The sequence below is a fragment of the Anastrepha ludens genome, chromosome 5 (genome assembly GCF_028408465.1).
Source record: "Anastrepha ludens isolate Willacy chromosome 5, idAnaLude1.1, whole genome shotgun sequence".
Classification (NCBI taxonomy): domain Eukaryota; kingdom Metazoa; phylum Arthropoda; class Insecta; order Diptera; family Tephritidae; genus Anastrepha; species Anastrepha ludens.
Window position 1 is genome coordinate 2,555,240 of NC_071501.1, and position 18,228 is coordinate 2,573,467.

The 18,228-nt window shown below is 36.9% G+C and overlaps 4 protein-coding genes across 4 annotated transcripts; 2 read left to right on the forward strand and 2 right to left on the reverse strand.

The window, feature by feature from the left end:
- Positions 1–3,017: 3,017 nt before the first annotated feature.
- On the reverse strand, positions 3,018–4,166 carry LOC128864019 (uncharacterized). The gene is made up of 3 exons (XM_054103486.1): positions 3,977–4,166; positions 3,752–3,905; positions 3,018–3,688 (listed from the first exon to the last, which is right to left on the reverse strand). Exons 1-3 carry the CDS (start codon positions 4,113–4,115, stop codon positions 3,100–3,102), a joined length of 882 nt encoding a protein of 293 aa, XP_053959461.1. The 5' UTR covers positions 4,116–4,166; the 3' UTR covers positions 3,018–3,099.
- Positions 4,167–4,831: 665 nt separating this feature from the next.
- Positions 4,832–5,928, reverse strand: LOC128863838 (uncharacterized). The gene is made up of 3 exons (XM_054103207.1): positions 5,768–5,928; positions 5,536–5,692; positions 4,832–5,468 (listed from the first exon to the last, which is right to left on the reverse strand). The coding sequence occupies exons 1-3, from the start codon at positions 5,868–5,870 to the stop codon at positions 4,868–4,870; spliced, it is 861 nt and encodes a 286-aa protein (XP_053959182.1). The 5' UTR covers positions 5,871–5,928; the 3' UTR covers positions 4,832–4,867.
- A 5,219-nt stretch (positions 5,929–11,147) lies between these two features.
- Positions 11,148–11,633, forward strand: LOC128863354 (uncharacterized). The gene has a single exon (XM_054102478.1). It carries the CDS (start codon positions 11,148–11,150, stop codon positions 11,631–11,633), a length of 486 nt encoding a protein of 161 aa, XP_053958453.1.
- A 3,618-nt stretch (positions 11,634–15,251) lies between these two features.
- On the forward strand, positions 15,252–16,473 carry LOC128863718 (uncharacterized). The gene is made up of 2 exons (XM_054103024.1): positions 15,252–15,362; positions 15,661–16,473. The coding sequence occupies exons 1-2, from the start codon at positions 15,293–15,295 to the stop codon at positions 16,356–16,358; spliced, it is 768 nt and encodes a 255-aa protein (XP_053958999.1). The 5' UTR covers positions 15,252–15,292; the 3' UTR covers positions 16,359–16,473.
- The last annotated feature ends 1,755 nt before the right edge of the window (positions 16,474–18,228 follow it).

The following is an 18,228-nucleotide window of genomic DNA, read 5'->3' on the forward strand; positions in this document are numbered from 1 at the left end:
CATCACTGAAGATGATTTTTTGGAAAAAATCTGGATTAAAGTAGCAGTAACAGAACGATTATTTTCATAAAAAATTTGCACGATTTGCAATCGTTGCTCAAGTGTGTAGCGTTCCATGATGAAATGTATACTAATGAAGTTGACAAGCGAAAAATAAAAAAATATTGCGTCGTTCGCCCTCCCTATCGGAAAAAAGTTGAAGCGCACCTATTGAAAAACGCTTTACTTGCAGTGTCTTTCAGGCGGAAGTATTGTCAGCTTGTAGACTACTAATCGCAGACTTCTCTGTTAAGGGCAGTATCGCATTTCTTTCGGATAGACAAGCAGCAATCCAGGCACTGGCTTCGGCTCCAACAACCTCTAAACTGGTGGAAAAAAGCAGAAATAGCCTTACGACTTTGAGTGTAAAACAAAACTTCGGAACATTGAAGGAAACGAAAAAGCAGACGAACTGGGAAGAGGGGGATCTGCCGTAAATAACGTTCTTGCAGAATCTGTAATCACACCACTCTAGAAAATATCGATAAAATTATGGAAATCATGAAATCAGACTGGCACGCGAGCATTTATTTGATTGCTTAGAAACTGAAAATGAGTCAGAAGGCCTTTTGGCATCATTTACATAAGGAAGTTCACAAAATAAGCTCGTTGAGTGGGAACTATACAACTTTGAGCTGATTTCAATAAATGTTTGAGAAAACGTTTCACATAAACAGTTTGTCAAGGAAGTGTTTGGACACTGCCAACCTAGCGTAATTCAGATATAATACTTTAGAAAATATATATTTTTCCAAGGTTTTCTTTCAATCTTTGGTTTGGCTAATATCAATAATTTATAGCCAATAGTAGAAAATAAAACTTCTTCTTCGAGTTTAACAAAGCGCGCCAGTCGTTTCTTTCTCGTGCTAACCGGCGCCAGTTGGAAGCACCAAGTCAAGTTCTTCTCCACCTGATCTTTGCAACGCAAGGCAGGCCTTCCTCTTCCTCTGCTACCACCAGCTGGTACCGCATCGTCCTGGCCACTCCTAAGTGAATGGCGATTAGTAACTTTCCACACTTGCGTGGACTTCTACACATGGAATCCTCCTCCATCCTCCAGACTTTGTAGTCTACTTCTCATAAAATTTCAACGTCATGGACCTATCCCTATCATTTTTCTTATAGCTTCTCTGTTAAATCTTTATAGAGATCTTCAATCGACCGCTGTTCCAGTTCGGCCATGTCCGTCTGCTTATTTCGCATGCTGTGAGGTTTTGCCAGGTTGTATTTACCTTTTTGATGGTTTCCCTGTTTATAAGTAATTTAAAAGTGGCTATAGGCATGGGTATCAGCACCTTATCCGATTGGAGATCGAGCGTTGTACCGGTTCGAGCAAGTTCATCCGCCTTGCAGAGCCCTGCTATATTCCTGTGGCCTGGCAACCAAATAAGGTGTACTTTGTAGTATTTAGATACATCATTCTGAAGTTTAAAACATTCTAAAACTGTTTTTGACGAGTGTGTTTTAGATTCAAGCGCTCTTATTGCCGCTTGACTGTCCGAGTAAGTGAAGACTTCATTTATGGATAATACTCTCGTTTTTATTACCGTAAGTCCCTCTTTTATGGCAGTGACTTCCGCCTGAAATACACTGCAATGATCAAGTAGGCGAAATGATTGGCATATTCCGAGTTTATCGGAGTAAACCCCTTCACCTACTTTGTTGTCTAGTTTTGAGCCATCTGTGTTGATGTTTATATCATTTTTCTTAACAATAAGCCCGTTATCCCATTCCTTTTTGGAAGGAAATACTGAGACAAATGATTTATTTAAGTTGATATCCTTGGTCCTACAGAAATCCGTCACTCGAGCTTGACATGTTTACAGTAGCATAGAAAACAAACTATGTGACATATCACGCTGAAATTTGTCATGTAAGCTTATAACAGTCCTACCAAAAAACAAAAAATTTATTTTTGCCATATGTCATCCGCGGACCGTTTTATTGATAACGTCTCGTTCATATTTGAGCAGAAGGTATAATTGGGCTTTTGCAGGGCGGTTTTATGAGAAAATCGATCCCAAAACCATCTCTAAGCTCACCAGTAAAATTTCTTGTCGAAATCTATGGTTTTGTGGCTACTTTTCATAACAAAACACGTTCGGCGCGCACAGTCTAGTCTTCAACTTGCAGATTTTGGCTCCAGCCTATTTTAATTTTTTTCACGATTTATTATATTTTAAACAGTTTGTCGGGTTAAATAAAACATTTGTGATAACTGTTGCAGACTTCTTCCTCTTCTATAATTATAATAGGCGAACTGAGTCACTTCAAACGATGTCCGTTTTCCAGACCTTTTTACGTTCTTTATAATTTATGTACGATTTGAATATTTGCTCAACAAATCACTCTTACGATCCCTTTACCTATGACTGATTGATGACTAACGCGTGTGTAACAACTCAGTACGATAACGGTATCCAAAATCAAACGATGCCGAAAATTGATTTGTAAAAACACTTTATTGACAGCTGAGAGAAGCATTTCGTTTGCTTTTATTTTTGTTTTTACTTGCTTTTGTGTAAGTTAACTATGTAAGTTAAGGAAATAATTTTGAGAGGCCCTCCAACTTCAATCAGAAGCGTTAATTTTAGTTAAAGAAGTGCCAATAATTTAAATATTTTAGTATGCCAAAAGATTTTCTTGACAAACTATATCTGTATTCACAATAAAGCAGCGTAACAATTTTCAATTAATATTCTAAATTTTTGAGCCAGGGTTCTTAGAAAAAAATTCTGGGAATGCAGTAGCCCAGTTTAAAGAAGATTTTTGAAATTTTTTTTTTTGAGACAAAGTATTATATGGAGAAAATGCACAACGCCGCCAACAAATAAACAATTGTAAAAATTCGATGGATATAAAACTGCATACTCGAAATTTTTCTAAAAATTCCGATAAAAAAAGTGAGATATTTTCATGAACAAGAGTTTCAACACTCTTAAAAAATAACACGAAATCCACTCATTCAATTCATCTCCTTGTCATTGTATTAACTTTTATTAAGACAATATTTATACAAAATTAATATCCTTCAAATTTTAAACAAATATGTAGTTTCCTTTAAGCCCAAGGATCCTCTGGCGGGTCACATGTTGTGGTAATTGGGTCATCTTCACTCTCATCTTTATTTATAATCAAATCCAATATAGTCCAGAAGTCTTTGCCCTTAAGCAACTTGTTCACACGTGTTACTACGTTGCTCTCAATAGTATCGGAAATCGATGCCTGATTGTCGTTTATGCTCGATACGACCACACTTTCCAGTTTACGATTAATCAGATCATTTAGTTTGCCATCGCCTAAGATACCGGTGATGTCAGACTCGCAACTATCCAATGAAACAGTGGTTTTCAATGAGAGGATTTTGATGGATCCCCACAAGATGGGTATTTTGTATCTTAGTGTACCAGCAATACGCAAATTTTTCAAGCCGAAACCCAATGAACCATCACCTTCGTATTGCACGGAGATTCCAAGTTTCTGCAATGCATCAATAATAGTGTCGGTTTCAAATGCAGCAGCGGATACAGTTATGCTTGGGAAGGTGAAATCGAAAGTAATTTTCGAGATAATCATGTTCAGCTTGAACTTATTGATTTTGAAATCATCCAAGCCATCTACGCGCAAACGGGTAAACAGATCAGTGGTTCTAGATGGTAGTGAAAGTTACAAAAATAAATAAAATTCCACTTTATTATTTTCCTCTACTTACTCCAACAAGTCATATTTCAAATGAACGGAAGCTTCTCTCTTTTTCAAAGGCGCTAGCGGAGGAATTCCGTAACTTGGGAAACCGCAAGGCATTTGCTTCTGCAGTTTACGAATGGCGCGGCGTGCCTGCCACGATACAATAAAGCGAGGAGCAACTGTGCCGGCAAGAAGCAAGTATTGCATTAGGAACTTTTGAGACAAAAAAAATTAAGGATAGCCAACTTACTTTCTACGTTTCCAGCTTCGTTCTCGTAGATGACTTCAATTTCACTATCATTATCGATTGGCGAAATCCCGTACTCTGGCAGTTGTATGGAGCCGGCAAAGGCGACGGCTACGAATGCCAATAACACTAAGCACTTCATTTTGAAACTTTTCTGAAGAGTGGTTAGCTAACCTTTAGATCTGCAAGTTAACAACCGAGCAACTGATTCCTGCACAGTTGTAACCTTAACTTTTATACGTTCCGATTAGTGACACGAACATAACCCGGCGCAAGCGTCGGAAATTTCGAACGATTTGGATTTGTTATCAGATTTGGCTGATTAAGTGGTAAAATGTGATTTATGGTTATTTGTTAAAATAGGTGAATGATTTCTGATGATATTAGTTTCTAATTTATTTACTTTGCTCGTATAATTTTTTCGAATTAGTTTACTTTGCAAGTGGTCACTGTGACAACTTGAGTGAACACAAACGTAATTTTTGCGTGACACATCGCGACACGCAACTGCATGCGTGAAGGCTGGCCCTATATACATGTAGTTTATGAACAAATTTCGGAATAAAGACGGAACGAGATGGATTCTATGACTCAAACGGTGATACTAATTTGTGAACCTTCAAAGCTTTGAAATATTGAAATTAAAAAAAACAAATAAAAATTTAGCACTCAAGTAAGAGCAGGCGATAAAAGATCACTCAACCTATACTTCATAACCTCACACTTGAAATTTTAGCACTCAAGAAAAGACAGGCGATAAAAGATCATTCAACCCATGGTTCAGTACTTCACCTTTTTTAATAATAATAACTTGAAGCATACAACCCAAAACCAATTAATTTACAACACTTTTGAGTATTTTTCAAACAATGATTTTTATTTTATACGATTTTCTTAGTTTTCCACATCGGTCTTATTTTGCTGCACTGCCAACCATGGCGCTGGGGTTGGGTCGCATTTATTGTTCGATCCTATCATTTGACCAAACAACCACCAGATTTTGTGTCCCTTCAAGTAGGCGTTAACGCGTGGCACAAATTTCGACTCAATTTTCTCGCTTATCTCATTCTGATTGTTATTGATGTAGTTGGGGATGATGGTTTCGATTTGTTCATTGAGGTAGCTATTTAAGTTTCCATTACCCAAAAGGCCGCCAATATTGGAGGTTACGCTGCCCAGAGAGACAGTCGCTTGGAACTTGTAAATTTTGATCGAGCCCAAAAAGAATGGCATCTTATATTTGAATTGTCCCTCAATGGCCAGATTCTTCAAGGCGAATTCCAATGATCCGGAACCCTCATATCGCACTGACAACCCCAATTCATTCAATAGATCGATTAATGTGTCCGTGTTGTAAGCTTGAGCTGTGGCTTTCAGCTCCTTGAAGATGAAGTGGAATTTTACTTTTTTGCTGAATGTATAGCTAACTTTCAACTTTTTTATATCCATTTGGTCAAGACCATCAAGACGAAAACGAAGGAGTTGAGTTATAGTCCTTTAAGTGGAAGAACAAAAAATGTGCTATTAGTATTAAGGTTTACAGACAAACGGCAGCCACTTACTCGACCACAGATTTGGTCAAATGCAAGGTTAGATCAGCATTTGTGTAGGGGGCTAGTGGGGGAATGCCAAGATCGGGCCAACCGCAAGCAAGTTGCGCCATAAAGTTCTTTAAAGCCTTTTTGGCTTGTGAGTTGAGTATCAAACCACGATCTTGAGCTTGAGTTCGTAAAGAAAAATATCACATTATAAAGGGTAACAAAAAAATAATTTTACAATGCACTGTGCACCCACCTTCTTCCAACGATATATCCCACTCATCTTCGTCCAAGTCTGTTGCCTGGTTGGCGGCAGCAAAAGCTAAAAGGCCGAACAAAATGAAGAAAGTTGCGCGCATTTTATATTTCTCGAAAAATAACTCTTCTACACCAAACTATGTTTTGATGTATAACTGTTATATGACTGAAACACCGCCTTATATAGCGAAAAAATATCGAAATTCCATATATACCTGTTTCCATGGTTACAAGGGGTGGGCAAAGGTGAACGTACCATAAAATAGAAACGTAATAATAACGGCTATTCCTCGCTGGACTTCATAAATTATTTTCAAGTGCATCGAGATTATCCTCAGTTGAACTACAAACTCCTGCGTTAGATTAAGCTATCAATCAATCATCAATCAACATTCGAATAACGAGTACGAACCAAGAGCCAATATTGCAGCGACTCGATTATTTTCTTCTTTTGTGTGTTTATTTAAAATGACTTCTCTTAACTATGTCAATAGAATCATAAACATTTGATTTATTATTAAAATAATATATATAAAACCACGTTTAAAATAAGAATAAAAAAATAAAGGAAGGTAAGGCTGTTGTGGTATTCGGGCGGCCCACTGGGAATCCAGTCATTAGGATTAATAGTAACAGATTAACGCTAGATTGGCAACTTATGGAACGATTTCCCCGGGCAGAAAGCGTGTTAGACCTTCAAGCACATACTTGGAAATTGAAACGGAGTTCGAATGAAATTTGAGCGAAATCAAGCGGGAAGGATTCAAGAGTAACCAACCTGCTCATGCAGGTTCTTAGGAAATAATGTTGAATTTTTTTGGAAGCGGGTTCGAAACACCACAACATCTTCTCCTCGGCTAATCATCAACATCTTCTACTGTAGCTTATTGCTATGTTCAGATTTTAATACTCTAATTATTATTTATAATTTTTTTCCTTTCCTTTAACATAGGGCGTCTCAGCCACGTCTTTTTGCCAACGGACACGGATTTGAGCAATACTTAAGTCCCATTTCGTTCCACGTAAGACCAAGAGAGTTCATTTCAGCTTCTGTTGAGCCTACCCACTACTCGGCCAGCTATTTGGAAGGTGAATATCAGCTCCGAGAAAATTTTTTCAACGTCACAATTATTCCATTGGAAAATTTTTTTCAAACGTTACCGTTATTTTGACAAATTTCTGAGGTAGACCATTCTGAGGTAGAACATTCATTTCAATGAACGGCATAAAAATATCGGCGATACGTGCACTTGGAATTTTAAAAACAACGTCATAAAGTGATGCAACTGCGGTCAAAGGCTTTTATTTTATTGAAATTATCTTTTATAAAATATGGGTATTATATTGCCGATTGCACTGGAGTATTGTGCATATAAATCATGTTTCTTATTGTAATTGTATCTTCTCTAGCAAAAAAAAACAAAGATATTTACTTATACGCACATACATACATACAAAAAATTGCATAGACGCCAAAAGTTCTCTAATCCTCATCCTGCAAATAAATGGCGCCTCTAGCGACACTATCTTCAGGAAACACCAAATTTGGAACGAAACATGGACTTACATACAAACTGGCTTAAAATCGAAATGCAGTGATGAAGTCGCTGCCCCGAAGACGCAAAAAATTAGCGAAGTAGTCATAGGGAAAAACAAAGTTTTAGTAAAAAATATTTTTCTTTTACAATTCGATTACATAGAATGGATAGTATATTTCCAAGCATTTGTATGCAATTAAGGTTCTTGAAACTGTCATATTTACAAGAGTCAATGTCATGATAATTTAAATCAAGGCCTCTGGAATGCCACTCACAAAAAAATATAGATTCATTACTGGTATTTTTCAATGCCTGATAAGCTCGAATATTATAGATAAAATGATTACACACTCGCCATTAAAGGTAAATTGATTTTGATGATAATATGGAGACTATTTGTGGAATATTGTGAATAGAAAGATTTTAATTTTACAAATATAATATATTTAATTAAATTTTTTTACAAATACTTAGTGTCCTCCAGCTACCTATGTAAGCACATTGAAGATATTCTATGCCTATATAAAACATAATTTTTTCTTAAATGCAAGTAGTAGTAAGTTGTAAAGCCTTATTTGCAAATGCTGAGAGCTATAAAAAAAATTAAAAAACAAATCTGAAAAAATAACAAAACAAAAATGGTCTTTCAGGTTGTGCTACTCATCTCTCTTTTGTGGCTTACAAAATCGCATGCGAAATATTTTATGAGAAATTATGGTTGAAATTTTGATGCAGACTTCTTTACATTTTTTAAATTTGGCAAAAGTTTGAACCTTGATAAATAGGGTGTTTGGTATAGAATCAAGTATATTTTTTATTAAAAAAAGAATTGAAATTAAAAAACTTATAAATAAGTAGACAAAACTTCTCATTATGTGGCGCTTTCATAACACTGTGCAACAAATTCAGGTTAGCAAAAATTAGGTCCATTCTGAGAGTGGCGGGTGAAAATAGAGGGGAAATTAGAAGACCCGTATCGCGCCGTTTTTTTATGTTGGTTCGAATTTTTTTTTAATCGGCATTCGAAGTTCGAAATCGGAGCAAAATTGTTTATATGGTTTTTTGGCTATAACTCGTCGACTAATTGATATTTTTTCAATCTGTAAAAGCCAAATTATTGCTAGAGACCTGTGCAACAATTACAATTTTTGAAAAAATTGATTTCGAAAATTTTTGTGGTACTTATGAAACAATACAGTCGAACTTCTCTACAGTGAACTTCCATATAATGAAGCTCTCCTTATAATGAACTGGTTTCGAAGACACTGCTTTTTCGTTCTACTTTCGGTGTATTTTTGTCTCCTTATAATGAATTTCTATATAGTGAAGTTTTCTATATAATGAACAAATTTTACAGCTGGAAATTCAAGCGTCCTAAGTTTTTGTCTCCATATAGTGAAGTTTTCTGTTGCAAAAAATTACACTTAGATGTGGACAAACTGTAATGAGAAGAATCCCAAAATTAAAACAGAAAGAGCTGAGCTATTACAGTTTTATTCAGTGATTGAAGTTAAAATGACGCATCGAAGCAGCATTTCGCTTAAAAAAAAGTTATTAATGATTAACAAAGTTAATGAAGGAAAGAAAAAAAAAATTTTTTTTGCCAATGAATTCGGAGTTCTTCCCAGCACTTTATCAAATATTTTAAAAAATAAGGAAGTGATTTTAAAAAATGCGGAGGAATTGGCAGTAAATACCAAACGCAAAAGACTTCGACCTTGTCATTTTGAGGATATTGACGAAGCAATGCTGAAATGGTTACTCGTTGCACGTGGTAAGAATCTCCCTTTATCTGGACCATTATTGAAGCAAAAGGCCAAAGATTTTGCGGAAGCACTAGGACACCACGAATTTGAGGCAAGTACAGGTTGGTTAGACAAGTTCAAAAGTCGGCATGGCGTTATTCAAAAGACATTATGTGGGGAAAGTGCTGACGCCAACATAGAAAACCGTGATGAATGGGTAACGAACGTCTTACCGAAATTAATTGAAAATTACAATATTAACGACATTTTTAATGCCGACGAGACTGCTTTGTTTTTCAAATGCTTGCCAACTAAAACACTGGCATTCAAAAATGAAAAATGCTTTGGTGGGAAGCAAAGCAAGGAGAAAATAACTGTCCTGGTGGGAAGCAATATGACTGGATCAGAAGAGCTAAAATTGCTGGTAATCGGAAAGGCCAAAAATCCGAGGTGCTTCAAGGGAATAAAATCTTTAGGTGTCTATTATGAGTTTAACAAAAAAACATGGATGACCAGTGAGATTTTTACGAAATGGATTGTAAAACTCGACAAAAAATTTTGTAATCAAAACAGAAAGGTGTTGTTTTTTGTTGATAACGGCACTGCCCACCCTAAAGATGTAAGAGACAAGTTGAGAAACATTCATCTCGCTTATTTTCCTCCCAACATGACTTCGTTACTGCAACCAATGGACCAAGGCATTATCTACAACATGAAACAACATTACAGAAAACGAATTTTAACGAATATATTGACTCAAGTGGATGAGGGAAATTCTGTTATGGCCATAGACTTGCTGCAAACAGTTCGAAATCTTAGCAATGTATGGAATGTCTATGTTAAACCAGAAACAATTGCCAACTGTTTTAAAAAGGCTGGATTTTCGAAAGATGCTATGCAGATTCCATTTGGGCATTGGGATGAAGAGGACCTTCTTTCAATATCGGATTTGGCTGCTTTACAGTCTTCATTTAAAAAAGTAGCAAATATCGAAGCATCGTTTGATGACTACGTAAATGTTGATAATGGTGTGCAGACTTGGGACAACCCATCCGAAGAAGATACTCTCAACAGCATTTTTGAAAGTCGCGGAGTTCCAGCTGAACCTAGTAAGCATTTGTCTTTTTATAGTCAAACAAAAATTTAATATGTAAATATTTTTTCAGATAACGATGAACACGATTTGACCGTTGAAGAATTGGCAGAAACTGAGGGGGCATTACCTACGTTGATACAAGCTGCTTCATCCATTAGCGTAATTAGAACTTTTGTGGGAATGAGGAGTGACGTGCCGATTAATGTTTTCAACTCTCTACATGATTTGGAAGCTTTTATTGAAAATGAAAAATGGAAGACTGTAATTCAAACCAAACTCACTGATTATTTTAAATAAAATTACATAAAAAATCAATGTTTCTTTATAATGAAGTTTCTATATAGTGAAGTGATTTTGAGGTCCCGTGCGAATTCACTATATGGAAGTTCGACATTATACTGAAAATCGGCATTTGACTGCAAACTTCGAAGGCCGATTAAAAAAAAATTCGAACTAACATAAAAAAACGGCGCGATACGGGTCTTCTAATTTCGCCTCTATTTTCACCCGCCACTCTCAGAATGGACCTAATTTTTGCTAGCCTGAATTTGTTCCACAGTGTTATTTGACTTTTTTACATTCAGTTTCATGTTCGGAAAATGAATTTTTAGTAAAAATAAACAAAATAAACTATGAAAAGAAGCTATTTTTCTTGTTGCGGTTACACTGTGCAACAAATTCAGGTTGGCAAAAATTAGGTCCATTCTGAGAGTGGCGGGTGAAAATAGAGGCGAAATTAGAAGACGAAATTAGATGTTAGTTCGAATTTTTTTTTAATCGGCCTTCGAAGTTTGCAGTCTTCAGCGCCCTTTTAAAAAGAAAACCTCACAATTGACTACAAAAATGATTTCTTCACGTAAGCTCTTAACAATTATATGTAAATGTATATGTATGTATGTGTAAAAACTCGCCTCCTTCAACTTTCAGATTCTGCAACTACTTTGAGGACCTACAAATCTTTAATCTGAATAAAATGGAAATCGACAACCTCGATAATTTATGGCTAAGACGATCGATTATGATTTCAATTTCCCTAACATTACCGCTGTAGGAAAATTTAAGCTTAGCGACTTGCTTGATCTGCGCAATATCTTGGGTTTACGTTCAGACTTCAAGGCACAGGGTGACTTTAATATTGGCTTCGAAAATTTGCGCTTAAATGGCTCGTTCCGTTATGATTTGCCCATAATATTTGGCTCATTTCGCATTCATGACCTACAAATGACTTTGAGCTTAGAGAGCGTAAGTTTCCAATTGCAAGGTGTCATAAATTCTAAGTCCATAACAAATCGGCTTAATAATCTGCTCGAGCAGCAGGTGTTAATTCAATTTAATAAGTATAAAAGTATTATAAGCTGGCTGGCAGCGCACACATTAGAGACACAGGTTAATCGTCTGTTGTTCGGCAAGAAGATTTGGTATTTAACTCGTTTGGCAATTATGAAATCGCCCGATAAGGATGCAGCTGTTCCACTTGAGCAATAACTGTCGCAAAATATGGTGAATAAAAGCCGTTTATGGAATAAAATAAAAATAATGAATTGGTTATGATTTGTAATACCTCATATCGCACGGCTGTAAAGTAAATAATTATATATAAAAAGGGTGATCAATTTAGAGGTATCGGATTTTAAGTTGAAATAAAACAACGAAAATGCAAATTGTCCAAACTCCAAAGAAAGTGTGAAAGCACACAACCTTCGTGGCCCATCCACTGGTCCGAGACGAGGGCTAAATACCGCAGTAAATCCATTGCCTCGCGGGCTGTATTTGGGTAAAATATACTGTAAGCAGTTTGCCTTGCGTGTTCCCTGTAAAATATATATGCATGTATGTGCATATGCAAAGAAATCTAAAGAAATCATAGAATAAATGAAAACTATAAGGATCTCAAGTCGTATTGCTCAATTCTATGCATACATCTACATTTGAACCACTTCAATCTTTAAGGCAGATCTGCATGCGTGCAAAAATCGTATATTATATTTATTTTCTTGTAACCAAGCGACTTCTCTTAACGTCACACGTGACAAACCCAGCAATTATAAATTAATGCTAATCTTGTCAGTTGAATCAGTCGTCTGAGTTCCCGAGCATAGAAGCATTGCTTATTTTAACTTTTTATTTTAATATTTACAATATTTTTATTTTTAGATTAGTGGAAATAAAAATTCTTTAATGCTTCCTCTTCATCCAACGATTAGAAATAGTAAATTGTTCTTGGTGGAGGTTATGAAAAGCAGCGGTAATGCACGTGCTGTTCACACTATTTCTTGCCGAAAATTTATGGTCTTGTTTTTGAAACTCGTGTTGGAAATGCCTATAACAAATCACGTAAATCACGTTTAACATCTTAACGATTTTTATTATTTTTTGTAAATTAGACCAGAAAAATGTATTACTGCACCTTTCAGAAATGACAAAAAGCCTTTGTTCTAAATTCGAGTGAATTTATCAACAAAATTATAAAAGCACCTTGTCAATGTCACCTGTTTGTTTATTTACTGCAATTATTTTTTTATAAAAGTGTAGTTCATTCTACAACAAATATCAAATAGTTCAAAGGTTCAATCTTTTCAATCAGAAAAAAAAAAAACAAAAACAAATTTGGCACGCAGTTTTATAGGCCATTAAATTTTAGTATAAGTGCAAGTTCACGTTGATTTTTGATAATCTTTCGCCTGATTTGTTGCACATTTTCTCCATGTAACGAGTAGACAACATTTTTATGCCTTCTAAATAACTTGAAACTTATAGATGATGACAATTTACAACTACAGACTGACTGAAATTAACGATCATTTCCCCTCCGAAAAAATTTAGTACTGCAGCACTGCCATGAATATAGATTGACAAGTCTAATGACTCGCGCCCTAAAAATATTTCTTAAAGTTCTACTCAACAAATGCGGAGAAACAATGGAACAAACGCAATTTTGTTTCCATGGGGAAATGGGCACTAGAGACGACTTATTCTGTATCCAGGTGCTTGTTGAAAATTGAAGAAATATGCAAAAATATGTCTTTTTATGTTTCATAGACTACGGAAAAGCATTTGACACTATGCATCATGACAAATATTTTAATTTTTTAAGCTCTTTGAATGTCGACGAAAAATAAATCCCAGCGATTCAGAATTTATATTATTATCAAACAGCGCATATTACAGTTGATGGCGACAGCACTGGAGGCATATCAATATCAAAATGTCCGACAGGGCTGCATACTTGCTGCATACCCTCCTTTCTGCTCTTTAATCTATAGATACTCCGAAAGAATATTCCAAGAAGCATTAGAAAGCGTTGATGATGGTAGCAACGCTCCTTATAAACATTGCCTTGGTGGACCTTAGATCGAAACCTTAGACCCTATTATGTGACAAAAACATGTATTTAACAATGAACAAGGTTCCTGCATAAAGATACCTTGGGTGATATAAGAAGTCGCCTCGAAATGGCAAGGCCTGCATTTCTTAAATATGGCAAAGTCCTAAAATGTCGCGACTTCAACCTCCAACTAAAAATACGTTTAATAAAATGCTGTGGATGTTCAGTTCTCCTATTTGGCATGGAAATATGGACCACAAAATTGTCGAACATAAACAGATTAGAAATATTTGAAATGTGGCTTCTCCGGCTCCTGTGGATTTTTAAAGTATTCTGGATCGAACGCGTTTCTAATGAAGAAGTGCTGCGAAGTGTTCACGGTGACTGAAATGGTACTAGACAGCTAATAGAAATGTAAATTTTGTAGACCTGTTCAATTCTTCTTGCTGCATTTTACCATTAGTAGAATTTTAGGTAGGCAGAGTCCTTTGAGCTCAGGTGAAATTAAGAGAAACCAACTATTCAGAAAGTCGAGAAAAATAAATCTTATACTGCTATCTGCTTATGGAACTTAACCTGCCCATTTTGCGACCGCTATTAGAAAAAACACTTGTTCCATAATTTTGGTGTTTCATGCACTGAGACTATGACTGGCTTATTCAATTTTGGTGCGATTGTATCAGCTCAGTAAGGAGGGTCACCATACCCAATAATGGTCAAATACACTGAATGATATTAGACGATCGGCTAGTGAAGATGCGATTACAGCCCAATAGCGTCCAAGAAATAGTTGAGACTTTCGACTTTTCATGGGGAATGGCAGCCAAAGAAGGTCAAGGGAGACATTTCCAACAACAACTTCAAGGCAAAACGATCACCGACGCATTTAGGTTGAGTTTTTTGATCGAGCGGACGGATCGTAAAATGCCCAGAAAAATAAGTTATCTTCCACCAGGACAGCGCGCTGGTATACAACTTCGCTGTCGCTATGGCAATTATATGAATTAGGTTCCTATGCATGAGAAAATGACTCGGCACTGTGAGATCTAGGTTGAGAAATCGTAAAATTTTGAGGTCATCGAAATATTGGATAAACGTAGGAGCAGAAGGCAGATTATGCAGCTGAAGGAATACTGTATCGAGCTGAAGACTATGTTAGAAAATAAAATATTATTTTGACGAATGATGCTCCCTGTTTCAATACTCAGAGACTGGTTGACTCACTCTTATACTCAGATACATATATCTGAACTGAAAATAAGATTTTCATGACCTGTTCGGTTCTTTGTGTCACAAAATTTGAATGATTGGTGGAAAGAAATACGAAATCAGGATATTTCACGAGTAGGGCAAGAGTTTTTCTGATTCCATTTAAATCGACTTTTATGCAATATAAAAAAATTAAAAAAAAATATGTAGTATATCCAACGTTCAAAAAAATGAACCAAATGTCATACATAAAAAAACACAAAAAACAAAGCCCTTGTCCACTTCACTTGAAGTACATCCATATATCAATCAATCTAAATTTCTTACTCAACAAGAATAAAGGAAATTGTTTCAATCGTTTGGGATAATAAACTGAGGGACAAGAGCCGCACTAACTTTTTCACAAAATCATAAAAAAAAAGCTTTGCAATGTGAATGTTATGATTTTATTCTGATTTTATTGGCTTCGTTTGTATTGGTTTGAGTTTTATGACTGATTATTCGATATTGGTAACTTTTAATATTTGGTTGGTTCTATAAAAAGCCATCACCACGCCAAGAGAGAGAGTAGTTAGGCAACTGTTAGCAGCACGAGCAGTTCGTATTTACAATGAAAACCGCAATCATTTTCTTGGCCATTGTGGCCTTCGCGACAGCCGGACAAGACACTAATTTACTTGGTAAGTAGAGGGTTGAATGCGATGGCGCGATCATTCGTTTTGGGAAATTAGAAATTGCATATATGAACATACAGATAAAACAACACCTATACATTTAGCCCGATGGCATTTATTAAGCATTTTTCATCGGACGATTTTTCAAGGATGACTGGGAATCGAAAGAACTTTTCGGCAACAAGAACTCACACCTACGCCGTGGCGTTCAGATTCCCTCAAAATATTCCTCTATAATATTCGTCTTGAAATTTCTAATTACGCTTTCTCATTTAACTTATCCAGAATCCGTTTCACATTTCAGCTGATCGCTCCCTCTCCACCACAGTCGAACAAATTCTTGTGGACATTCGTGATCAGATGCCATGCGGTTTCCCTAGTAAGGGTATTCCACCACTCGCTCCACTCAAGATCCCACACAAAAAGGTCAACATCGATACCGAGTCTTTGAAATTGCAAGGTGTTGTGGACAACTTCCGCTTGAATGGCTTGAACGAGTTCGAAATCGATGAGATGAAAATTAATGCGATCACCAGCAAAGTAACCTTCCGCTTAATTTTCAGCAATGTGAACGTTGACACCCAATACGATTTGAGTGCGATTTTGAAGAAAGCCGGTTTTACTATTAATTTGGTTGGTAATGGGCAAGCTAAATTCGCTGTCAAAAATATCGATATTTCGGGTACCATCAAATACTCGCTGGGTATTTTAAGTGGCAAATTGAAGCTGAAGACTTTGTCCATTAGTACGCACATTGGCGAGGTGGAGTCTGATATTCAGGGTGTTTTGGGTACAGCTGGCATAAACGAGAAGATGAACGAGATGTTGGAGGAAGTGGTGCAACTTGCCGTCAATGAGAACGAAGAAACTATTACAGAAACTATTGAGTCGATTGCTTTACCAAAAGTGAACAACTTCCTAAATGACAATTCTATCTTCGATTTGGTCAACAGTGGTAGTAGTGGTGAAAAGGTGGAGTGTATCCCTCCTTCAGATAATTAAGGCTGTTGACGGCGTTGTAGGGTTGGAGTTTGTTTTAATGGTCAACTTAAATGCCGTTGAAAAAATGGAATAAAATGTATTGTAAAATGTAATATAAAATCAATTTCTAAAAGTTTCTAACTGTGATTATGGGTATGGAGGAACTCAAAAAGATGGAGCAACTGGTTATCTTTGGGAGGTTTTGGATACAAATGTATTAAAAGTTAGGTATAGTAGTAGGTGCCACCAGATTTTGAGTATCTAAGAATGGTGTTCTCATGAGAAATTTGTTTCCTACTCGATGCTTCGATTCTGCGAAAAGCCATAATCATCTGCCCTTCTATGTCTCGAGTTCGTTTCCGGTCCTATTTTGGTCTCGACAATCTTTGTTTACATTCAAGTGAGCTGACTCCTCTTCAGTTTAACCCTCTTCTGCGGAGATCGGCGACAGTCCACTGCAAGTTTGAATTAAAAGTCAATGAACCAAGGGCTCTAACTGCAGGCTGGCTATCACTACGTAAGGATACGCCTGTTCCTTCCCAGGTTCTATGATATCTGAGGCTCCAACCACGAAGGGTTTGGTGGACCCCTAAAAAGATCTCTACCAGCAAGAGCTATTCAAGCTAATGGCTGCACTATGCAGTAGCCGTGATGAAGCAAAGCGATCTAAATACCTTTGGTATGTGCGAGTGTCCTAGTATATCAATACCTCTGGGGGACGTTCATCTAGCACAGTGAGTTAAAAATTTCCAGCTGACATTCTGCAAGGGCTATAAGCGCTAGAGCTTCACTTTGGATGGTTCTGAGCGCCCTAGTGATATATATATATATATATAATTGGCGCGTACACTTCTGTTAGGTGTTTGGCCGAGCTCCTCCTCCTATTTGTGGTGTGCGTCTTGATGTTGTTCCACAAATGGTGACATAAGTCAACCTAAATCTAAAACCAAAATATTCGGTTAAAGGACTATGAATAAGTTCGTGCGGTTTTTTTTCGAAATTTGAAACTTTATTGACGTAAAATGGTTACAAATTTAATATTCAAAATATTGTCCATCGCTTACTACTACTTTTTCCCATCTTTCTGGCAATTCACGGATTCCCTTTGTGAAAAATTCGGTCGGTTTTGCCGCAATCCACGAATCGATCCATTTTTTGACTTCATCGTAATTACGGAAGTGCTGGTCAGCCAGGCCATGTTGCATCGATCGGAAGAGATAGTAATCGGATGGCGCAAGGTCTGGACTATACGGGGGGTGGGGTAGGACATCCCATTTGAGCGTTTCTAAGTATGTTTTGACCACTTGTGCAACATGTGGCCGAGCATTGTCATGTTGCAAAATAACTTTGTCGTGTCTATCGGCGTATTGCGGCCGTTTTTCTTGCAGTGCTCGGCTCAAACGCATCAATTGTCGTCGGTAGACATCCCCCGTAATCGTTTCATTCGGTTTCAGTAGCTCATAATACACAACACCCAGCTGGTCCCACCAGATACACAGCATAACCTTCAGGCCATGAATATTCTGCGCCGACGTCGATGTTGAAGCATGGCCAGGGTATCCATACGTTGCCCGACGTTTTGGATTGTCGTAATGGACCCACTTTTCATCGCCAGTCACAATTCGATGCAAAAAACCCTTTCTTTTGTGCCGTTGAAGCAGTTGTTCGCATGCCATAAAACGGCGTTCAACGTCTCTTGGCTTCAATTCATACGGCACCCAATGGCCTACCTTTCGGATCATTCCCATGGCTTTTAAACGTTTGGAAATGGTTGATTGATCAACTCCCAAAGTTTTTGCAACCTCTTCTTGCGTTTGAGCCGGATCTTGATCGAGCAATTCCTCCAATTCGGTATCCATGAACTTTGGCGGCGCACCCTCGCGTTCTTCGT

Coding starts and splice junctions, on each gene's coding strand:
- LOC128864019 (XM_054103486.1), bottom strand. CDS start 4,115: ATGAAGTGCTTAGTGTTATTGGCATTCGTAGCCGTCGCCTTTGCCGGC. Junction 3,906..3,976: donor CGAAGCTGGAAACGTAGAAA/GTAAGTTGGCTA, acceptor TTGCCGGCACAG/TTGCTCCTCGCTTTATTGTA. Junction 3,689..3,751: donor TTGAAATATGACTTGTTGGA/GTAAGTAGAGGA, acceptor ACTACCATCTAG/AACCACTGATCTGTTTACCC.
- LOC128863838 (XM_054103207.1), bottom strand. CDS start 5,870: ATGCGCGCAACTTTCTTCATTTTGTTCGGCCTTTTAGCTTTTGCTGCC. Junction 5,693..5,767: donor GGATATATCGTTGGAAGAAG/GTGGGTGCACAG, acceptor TACGAACTCAAG/CTCAAGATCGTGGTTTGATA. Junction 5,469..5,535: donor TTGACCAAATCTGTGGTCGA/GTAAGTGGCTGC, acceptor TTCCACTTAAAG/GACTATAACTCAACTCCTTC.
- LOC128863354 (XM_054102478.1), top strand. CDS start 11,148: ATGGCTAAGACGATCGATTATGATTTCAATTTCCCTAACATTACCGCT.
- LOC128863718 (XM_054103024.1), top strand. CDS start 15,293: ATGAAAACCGCAATCATTTTCTTGGCCATTGTGGCCTTCGCGACAGCC. Junction 15,363..15,660: donor ACAAGACACTAATTTACTTG/GTAAGTAGAGGG, acceptor TTCACATTTCAG/CTGATCGCTCCCTCTCCACC.